This window comes from Castor canadensis, chromosome 5 (assembly GCF_047511655.1).
Source record: "Castor canadensis chromosome 5, mCasCan1.hap1v2, whole genome shotgun sequence".
Classification (NCBI taxonomy): domain Eukaryota; kingdom Metazoa; phylum Chordata; class Mammalia; order Rodentia; family Castoridae; genus Castor; species Castor canadensis.
The window spans coordinates 168,090,130-168,099,923 of record NC_133390.1 but is presented as its reverse complement, the minus strand read 5'-3'; the positions used below and the strand labels follow the sequence as shown (position 1 = coordinate 168,099,923).

The window sequence follows — 9,794 nt, the reverse complement described above, 5'->3', positions numbered from 1 at the left end:
CTGAAGACAGGAAGGAGAAAGGCTTCTCCTTGTGCATCTTTAGAGCCGGATTGAAAAATTGGTAAGTATAGACAATTCTCCAAAAAGCTTCTTTCCTTCCTTCCTTCCTTCCTTCCTTCCTTCCTCTCTCTTTCTCTCTTTTTTTCTCACACTCTTCCCTTCCTCCCTTCTTTCTTTCTTTCTTTCTTTCTTTCTTTCTTTCTTTCTTTCTTTCTTTCTTTCTTTCTTTCTCTTTCCTTCCTTCTTTCCTCTCTCTCTCTCTTTCTCACACTCTCCCTCACTCCCTCCCTTCCTTCCTTTTTTGTTTATTTGAGGCAAGCTCTTGTTATGTAGTCCAGGATAGCCTTAACCTCCCTAGTCTGGGATTACAGGCATGTACCACCATACCCCACTTAAAAGGTTTAAATACATAATATATTTAGATATATAGTATACATAATATATAAATAACATATATATATTTTCATAGTCTGCCAAGAAGCTTATAGGAATTCTTCTCTCCCTATTTCCTTTATTTTTCTGCTAACTCTGTGACTTACCAGTACTTAGCACAGTAAGTATTTAAAAATATTTGAATTGCATTGAATTTCCATTGTTTTTTGAATCTTCTCTGTGTCAGTCAGTTTTCTGTTGCTGTGGCAAATTACCTGAAGTAAACAACTTAAAAGGAGGAAAGATTTATTTTGGGTCATGGTTTCAGTTCATGGTCCCTTTTCCTTGTTGCTTTGGGCATGTGGTGCGGCAGAACATCAGGGTGGGGGCAGAGGGTGGAACAAAGCTGCCCATATTATGATGGACAAGAAACAAGCGAGAAGAGAAAGCTTAGGATCCCAATATCCCCTTCAAGGACATGTCCCCAGAGGCCTACCTTCCCTCCACTAGGCCTCACCTGCAGTTTACACCTCCTCCCAATAGTGCCACTGCGACCAGTCCTTTAACACGTGAAACTTGGGGGATGCCCCAGATCTGAACTATGACATTCTCCTTCCTAACGTGTGCCTTGAGAAATTTGGACCACCCATTCTGTGGTTTATGTGCTCTTGTCCTTTCGTTCAAGTGTTAGCCAGGTGTGGTGCTACACATATACAATCTTAGTACTGGGAAGCCTGAGACAGGAAGATCACGAGTTCAAGGCCAGCTTGGGTTACATCAAGAGACCCTATTTTAAAAAAACAAACAAATAAAAAGCCCTCAACAACGACAGCAATAACAACAACAGTACTTCTTCAGATTCATTGTTTCTGGACAATGGAGATAAAAGAGGAGTTGGACACAGTTCCTCCCCTTATCTTGTCCTATTTGCCCCTTCTTAGGATTTTGCAGTCTGTCAGTTGGCATCTTTTTCTCTCACTACTTATTTTAAAAGCTCATTTCCTTTCACTTTCTGATAATTCCTTTTTTCATTGTTGTTTGGGTGTATTTTGTCCAACATCAAATGAAATTGTTTAGGCAGGGATCTCCGGCTGATGAGTAGACTGAGGCTCAGAGAGATAAACAGCCTTTCCCAAGGTCACAGGTAACCATGTCTAGTCATTGGGACCACTGGATAGGGTTGTGTTTTGTTTTAGCAAGCAGTTAAATGACTGATGGATAACTTTGAGTTTGTAATGACTTGGTTTTATGCTTTGATAATGGAGGCATGTTTCAATAATCCCCTAGTTCTAGAGTGAATCCTCAGTCCTGAAATGTAGTTTTCATTATTAAGTCATGGTTCTTCTAGAGTTTCAGTTTGAAGCTGTGATGTTTACCTCTCTAACATGTCAGGGTTCAAACTCTTACCTCCTTCCTTCGTAGGCAGCAGTTGAAATCTCTGCTCAGTTTTTCAGCCTTACCAGTGTTGTTTACCTTAGATCCTTGGATTCCTGTTTGCACAGAAGAGGGTGAGGAGTCAACCAAAGATTTGAGACATGTTTGCAAGCATTTTTTTTTTCTCTTGTACTGGAATTTGAGCTCAGGATCTCACATTTGCTAGGCAGGTGCTCTACCACTTGAGCCACACCCTAGCCCTTGAGTTGTTTATAAAGGTTTCAGAAGGGTCTCTGATGTTGTTCCCTCATTTCTGGGGTTTCCCTCCTCCCCAATACATAGCTGTTTTGGTAATCCATGCTAAGCATGTCCTCTGACTCCTCAGGGCACAACTGTTCCTGCTTGAGCTTTCCATGCTACATACAGGCTGGGTTCAGGAGTCCATACAGGATGATCCAGGAAGGTTCTTTTCTATTAAGGCTAAATTCTACCCAGTTTCTTCTTAATTTGGGTCACTCTCTATGTTTAAACACTTTTTACATGTTGTTGAGATATAACTTTTATCTGTGAAATAATTCATCTGATAGAAGCTATTCTGCCACTATTAGAATCAGAATTCTCTGAATGGTCTTTTATTTATTTTTTGGTGGTACTGGGGCTTGAACCCAGGATCTTGAGCTGCCTAGGCATGTGCTGTACCATTTGAGCCTCTCCAACAGCACTTTTTTTTTTTTTGCGTGTGTGTTGGGTATTTTTGAGATAGGGTCTTGTTAACTGTTTGCCTAGGTTGGCCTCAAACTGCTATTCTCCTGATCTCTGCCTCTCAAGTAGTTAGGATTAAAAGTGTGAGCCACTGGTGCTGGCATGCATAGCCTGTTAAAAACATTAGTCTCCTCAAAACCCTCTGTTCTTGTCTACCACAGCCCTACTGACAAGGACCCTGCTGACTGCTACTGTGCCCCCAGTCCTATATGTGAACATTTCAGTTCTTTAAAAAATATTAGTCTGCCTCACAGTTTGCACATACTGCTCTTTGTGCTGAGAATAGCCACCCCTTTTTTGTCTACTTATGCTTCATATGTCAGCCAAATATTAATTCCTCTAGAAAGTACTTACTGAATCTATGGGTAGACTACATTCCTTTCCTCCATCTTCTAATAGCACTTTGTTTCTTTCTTGTAGACCAGGAATCATAATTTGTCATCAAATACTGGTTATTAGAGTGATGTCTGTTCCTTTCCAGGTTGTCAATTCTACAAGGACAGAGTCTGTCCCCTTTGCTCAGTCTCTTATCCTATGCCTCACGTGGTGTCTAGCTCATGGTAGGAGCTTAGTAAATGAGTTGAATAAATGAAAAGTGGGGGAAGGTTGCATGGTGCATGGAAGAGATTTCCCAACTGAAGGAAGAGGTGTTAAATGAAACCATGAGACATCAGGAAACATGTCAAGTCACTTCACATTTCAGATCTTCAGTTCTAAGATGTATAACAGGTCAGGATTAAACTAGATGATCTTCTATGTCACTTTCCATTTTAGAAATCCACGATATTCACCAAGATTCAAGACAAAAGTATGTCATGGGACTTTGATCACATGATAAAGCCAGAGCACACAAGGGAGGGGTGAGGATAGATAAGACACCTAAAAAACTAGATAGCATTTGTTGCCCTCAACTCAGAGAAACTAAAGCAGATACTTTAAAGCAACTGAGGCCAATAGGAGAAGGGGACCAGGAACTAGAGAAAAGGCTAGTTCTAGAATAATTAACCTAGAAGGTAACACACATGCACAGGAAATCAATGCGAGTCAACTCCCTGTATAGCTGTCCTTATCTCAACTATCAAAAACCCTTGTTCCTTCCTATTATTGCTTATACTCTTCAACAAAATTAGAGATAAGGGCAAAATAGTTTCTGCCAGGTAGTGAGGGGTAAGTGGGGGGTAAGGGAGGGAGTGGAGGGGAGGGGAGGGGAGGGGGACAGAGGGTAGTGGGGAGAAATGACCCAAACATTGTATGCACATATAAATAAAATAAAAATTAAAAAAAAAGGATGCCATGGGAAATAGAATAACATGGAACACCCACAGGGGACCTGTGGTGGAATTTAGATTTTTCACCCTATCCACTTGATCCTAGATCAAGATCCTGAAAACTAGAAATGACACTTAAGGACCACTATTCCGGGAATAGCAGATAGAATTAACAAGACTTGGAAGTATTCAGATCATGAATGAGTCTGACAAAGAGACTAGCAGGATGAGACTGAATGTACAAATGACAAGGAGGAAGTGATCCTTCAGACCCATTGAAGGCCATACTCGAGGATCAGAGGTTTTCTCTTACTCTGTTTATTCTCCTACAGAAAACAGAGTAGAGGTGTTGGATGGGGAAGAGACCAGAGTCTTTGTGGGTATTCATGGGCTTTCTTTTCTTCACATCTTTCAGGTCTTGCTCTACATCCAGATATGAGGGCGAGATGCACTGAGTAGCCCTTGAATGGTATCCTGCTTTGTGCCACATTGGAAGGGCTGCTCTACGAACTCCTTTCTGTTTGGGAACTTAGAAATCAGAATCATTCCTAATTGTTTTTTTAATCTCTCCATCACATTTAGTGGTGTTTTTCCCTCTCACTTTCTCTAATGATCAGATATAACTCAGTGGAATAGATCAGAGTAAGAAATATCTTTTCATTCTGTTTTTGGCATATACCCTAAGGCCTTGTTTTATGTTTTCCCATTTCTTCCTCTTTCACCAGTGATCTGTCCCCTTGCAATATCTTCCTTGAATTTTTTTTTCACTTGAGTTTAACATGAAACCTGAACTCAGGTTTGAACTCATATCCTGCATTAGCCCTTGTTTGTGTGGTTTCATATAAAGGCCTGAGATATTCACTATCTTTTTACTGATCTTTGCTGGTATTTGTGAAAAAATTTCCTTTAGCGCTGCAGACGGTATATAGATATACCTTTTTATAACAGGCAAATTTAGGACCCACTGGGCACGAAATTAGACAAATGTCCAGAAGATATCTAAAATTATTGACTTGGGTCATTAATTCTTTGTCTTCAGAAAGTATTATATTTACAGTAATTCTTTGGTATATAATATAGTTTTAAAAGAACTTTAAAAAAATCGCACTTGAGTCCTATTTATATAACATAGTGTTTCATAATGGTCAGAAGGATGGAGATTTCTAGAACCTATAAATGGACACAAGGTAAATTATACCCTATGATGTCAGTCCCTAACACAAACTTTAATTTGGACATAGCATGGTCTGGGATCCTAGTCTTTGACTCAATACTTAGAGGATACCAAAACCTTCTTGTTTCCTTTGTCCTTTTTGTGTGTGCATAGGAGTAATTTCTGAGAAAGGAACTATGTATGGAAACATCTGTAATCTATGCTTTCTGCTAAATCCCAGGGTTTTTCCAAGGTTGTGTCCACAATCCAGGATGAGGGCTTGTTAGTGTTGAGGCTGAGTTAGAATATTCACAAGTGGATTCATCCAGGGACACAGTTTCTTCTATTGTTTATGCCATTAGAATACTGGCCTAGACTTTTTGTGTCAATAGATTAGTTTGTGAAGCTCCATCCTTGATGAGAAATGAATAGGGCAGTAAAAGCAGAGGGGAGTGACCCTTGATGCTCTGACAGTAGAGGTTCACCTTGGCACAAGATTTGTAGCTCCCAGCCATCAAGTCACAGCTTCTATGTTGCTAGAGCCTGGGGTATCGAAGACATTTCTCTAGAACTTAGCATTGTTGGGGGTTGAATAAATACCTATTGATATGTGGCAGACGCAATTTAATGATGATTATTTTGATGCCACTTACCTGAACATCTACTTTGGTCCATGAAAAAGTACAGAAACAAACTCCGTTTTGGCAAGTCATGGCAAGGAGAGAGCAACACATTAAAGGGTAGGATGGTGCCTGAAGGGAAGTCAGCTGCATTTTATAATGGAAGCATCTAGGATGGAAGCAATGGATGAATTCATACCAAGGCTGATGTATGGAAAATTTCAGTTAAAATTGTCTATATCTAATTAGTAGGAATGGCAAACCTGGGCAAGGAAAGCAAGAATTCTGAATTAAAAAAACTTCCAGAAATGTCCAATTTATTTACTCAGAAAAATTTCAGCACAATTTTTCATGTTGCTTTTGGTTACTTCTTCCTTTCAGATGAAGCTTCTTGTTTATTTTTATTTCTATCTCTGTTAATAGATAAAAAATAAAATTTGTGATTATTGTGGCCATTGGTGTGAGTCCTTAACATATAGCAGAATTTCCCATTTTTAGTGCTAATTTCCTTCCCGATCTATAGACTATTTTTTCTACATCACATATATATATATATATATATATGTGGTATTGGGCTTGAACTCAGGGCCTCCCGCTTGCTAGGCAGGCACTCTGCTACGTGAGCCATGGCTCCAGCCCTCTGTAGACTATTAATAAGCAGATATAGTGCTTGGCTCAGAGGATGTACATGTTAGTAAAGCAATGCTTGTGCTTTTGGGATAAGACCATTGTCTGGACCTTCGCTATTGACATTGGATGATGATCAGAGCTTTCCTCTGCTCTCCTGACATACTCACGGTTTTCTTTTTTAAAAGTGTGAAACAATAAGATGTTGGACAGGACCTTAAAGACCTGAGACCATTGTGTTAGTAGTGACATGCTGGGTGGAGAGTTAGTGGCTCTGGATCTATGCCTTTCTCCTGAGCAAACTTGAGAAAATCACTAACTTCACAGTTTCAAAAGAGTGTGGTTGGACTAAATGATGTGGATACTGAAATTTATGCTTCTGGCATATCCTCAACCAGTAAAATTTCTTTCTTCCTTGCCCATTTACCCTAACCTCTCACTTGCTTTTTCCTGAAAAGCCATGAATCCTAGTACTCTGCATCACTAAGGGCGGGGTGGGGTACTAAGAAACTTACCCTTCAGGCAAACAAAAGTGTTCACAGATAAATTTCTGTTTAAAGTTATTTCTGTTGCCTCCACAACCAGAGAAGATGAAGGGTTGACATAAAAATGTCAGAGTGTTGTAGTAGTATCTCAAAAGATTCAAGTGGCAGGTCCCCTTCTTTGCAGGGTAGTTGCAGTATGCTGTGTATGAGAATCCCAGTCAGGTTTTCTTTACTCTCCATTGGGATTCTTTTCCTCATAGGTTAAGACTACTAAAGTTCATCCACCATAAATCTACCTAATCTTATCGCTGGGGAATAAGATATAGTTCCTTGAGCATGAATTTCATTTCATACATGATATGGGTCAATGATTCTGGGCTAGAGCCTGGGTCCATGATGCAGAGAAATAATTGGAGAAAGACAATACGGTAGCCCTACTACTTTGGAGCTGACAGCAAGAGAGACCTGGAGGCAGCTTCCATCTTTCACAGTATTCTTTGTTCATATTAAACATAGCTCATTTCCTGACTCTCTGCATATTTCCCATGTCACTGGAAGTGAACAACCACCTGTTCCACCTCCCCCCATGCCTTTACTTTTACCCATCTTATTCACCCTCCCCAGAGTCTCTGCAAACACATTCACTAAAAAGACCTTTCACTTTCTACAGCTATTCTTGAAGGATAGGCTTAAAATGCCTAATTTGAGGCATCTTCTTTTTTTCTATGATGGTGTCTTCTCTCATCCAGTTTCCCTTTGGTCTACCCATCCACACTCACCTGGGGTTGCTGAGACCATGGAAGTAGATGGTTAGAGCAAGAACCACGATGACCATGTTGGAGACAAAGAAGGAGTTAATGTTGGTCTTCTTGAAGTCCAACTACAGTCCTTATCCACAACTGGAAATTTCCCCCTTTCACATTGAGTGTCTCGTACATGCTCATTATAATTTGAATCAAGAGCAAATTAAGAAAGTATAATGGGAATATTCTAAGCATGTAAGTGATGACTTCTTTATCAGTGGAATGTAACACAGTAGTCCTATGAATATGTGTTGAATAGATTGAAACTTATATCACACACACACAAATACACATCAGCAAGGGAATTTCTGGGACATTCTGACACCAACCCAATTTTCATAATCCCCATTCTTTTTGCACTGAAACCCTTTGGTAAAAACTTAAGCCAATTCTATTTCTGTCTTCCTCCTTCCACAGTTCATAGAGAGAACTTAATCAGATGCTCTAGAGCTCTACAATTTGTGATAAAAGGAGGAGCCTGGTTTTCAATGGCAGCACCACCCAGGCTGCCTGGACTTCCTTTTCTGTCACAGTTTTCTCTTGGTTTGTCCTTCTTATTTTTGCTTACTTCCAAGATGTCCACTTTCACATAGGCCTTTTCTGAGGTGTGCAGGAATTAAGTTACATGAAAGTGTGCGGAGGTGCATGGAAAAGATGAGGAGCCACAGAGACAAGGGAATCCATTCAGTCTTCATGATGCTGCCGAAAGCAGACAGGAGAGTCCTGCACTGCACCAAAATTATATATTGGGGGTGGGGCTCCTTTTCTTGTGAGAAGTTGAACCCATATCTTTAATTTAATTTTCCCAGGGCCCCAGCTAGGGCAGTGTTCTGGAGCATCCAGAATTAGCCTAGTGAGCAGGACAGTAAGTGCTTGGGTACCCATCCATATAGCTTGGAAGGCCATGTTTTTTCAGAACCCTGCAGATGAACCTCAGCCTTCCCTTCTCTCCTCATCTAGGGACTTTGACCACTTAGAGGTCAGGACATCAGTATCTTTATAACGAATAATTGTAAATTAATATTTTTTTGTTTTAATATGCGAATCTGAAAAATTGAAAGTCAGTGAACTAAGTTTCTCTCTCTCCTTCAGTTGATGGTATACTAGGGTTTGGTACTAGGGGCCTCAAGCTTGCTAGGCAGGTGCCCTACCATTTGAGCCACAATTCCAGCCTGAACTCAGTTCTCGGGAACCTGAGAAATTGGAACCAAAACAGCAAAGTAAATAAAGAGAAAGTAGACAGAAAATAATTGATGAAGAAAGTAGTCATTCAGGTTTTTCATAGATATCCTTTCAGGTTGAAGAAATTTCCTTTTAGTCCTAATTTTTTTAACAATGAAAGGGTAGTAGATCTTTTTCCGATGCTTTTTCTGTATCTACCAAGTTGAATATATTGGTTGTACCCTTCATTCTATTAATGTGGTGTATTACATTGATTTTGGCTTGTTCAAATAAATTGCATTTCTGAGACAAATCCTGTTGGATTTAACCATGGTGCATAATCTTTTTTTATATACTGTGGAATATTTTTACTATTTTTTGAGGGAGTTTTGTGTCTATATTCATGATGAATATTGGTGTTCAATTTTCTTTGCTTTTATTTATTTATTTTAAATTTTTTATTAGTGTATATTAATTGTACAGAATAATGGGTTTCATTGTGACATTTTCATATGTTCATAGTCCATACTTTGATCATAGACACCCATTCCTCTCCTTTACCCCGTCCCACCTCTCTTGATCCTCTTCTGTAATTTGTCCCCTCCTTTTACTTTCATGTTTTTTTTTCTCAAGATTCAACATGTGAGAGAAAACATGTCTTTCCGAATCTGTCTTATTTTACTTAACCTAATGATCTCCAGTTCCATCCATTTTCCTGAAAATGACATGATTTCATTCTCCTTTATGACTGAATAATACTCCATTGTGTATACATACCACCTTAAAAAAATCTAGTCTTCCATTGATGGGCACCTACTTGCCTCTACTTCCAGAGTACTGAGATTATAGGTATGCATGACCATGGCTGTCTCAGTGTAGTTTTTTTTTTTTTTTTGCGGTACAGGGGGGTTGAACTCAGGTCCTTCACCTTGAGCCACTCCACCAGCCCTATTTTTGTGAAGGGTTTCTCTTTGCGGTACAGGGGGGTTGAACTCAGGTCCTTCACCTTGAGCCACTCCACCAGCCCTATTTTTGTGAAGGGTTTCTCAAGGTGGGGTCTTGTGAACTATTTGCATGGGCTGGTTTCGAACTGTGTCCCTTCTGATCCCTGCCTCCTGAATAGCTAGGATTACAGGCATGAATCACTGGCACCCAGCTTGCAAGTCTTC

At 39.8% G+C, this 9,794-nt stretch overlaps 1 protein-coding gene across 1 annotated transcript; it reads right to left on the bottom strand.

Annotated features, from left to right (window-relative positions):
- Positions 1-6,687: 6,687 nt before the first annotated feature.
- Positions 6,688-8,159, bottom strand: LOC109689258 (PI-actitoxin-Aeq3a-like). The gene is made up of 2 exons (XM_020168017.1): positions 8,033-8,159; positions 6,688-6,860 (listed from the first exon to the last, which is right to left on the bottom strand). Exons 1-2 carry the CDS (start codon positions 8,157-8,159, stop codon positions 6,688-6,690), a joined length of 300 nt encoding a protein of 99 aa, XP_020023606.1.
- Between the last annotated feature and the right edge of the window lie 1,635 nt (positions 8,160-9,794).

What these genes read in the sequence shown, in the direction of transcription:
- LOC109689258 (XM_020168017.1), bottom strand. Translation starts at nt 8,159, where the DNA reads ATGAAGACTGAATGGATTCCCTTGTCTCTGTGGCTCCTCATCTTTTCC. An exon ending in TGAAAGTGGACATCTTGGAA is followed by an intron (nt 6,861 to 8,032) that starts GTAAGCAAAAAT and finishes TCTCATACACAG; the next exon opens with CATACTGCAACTACCCTGCA.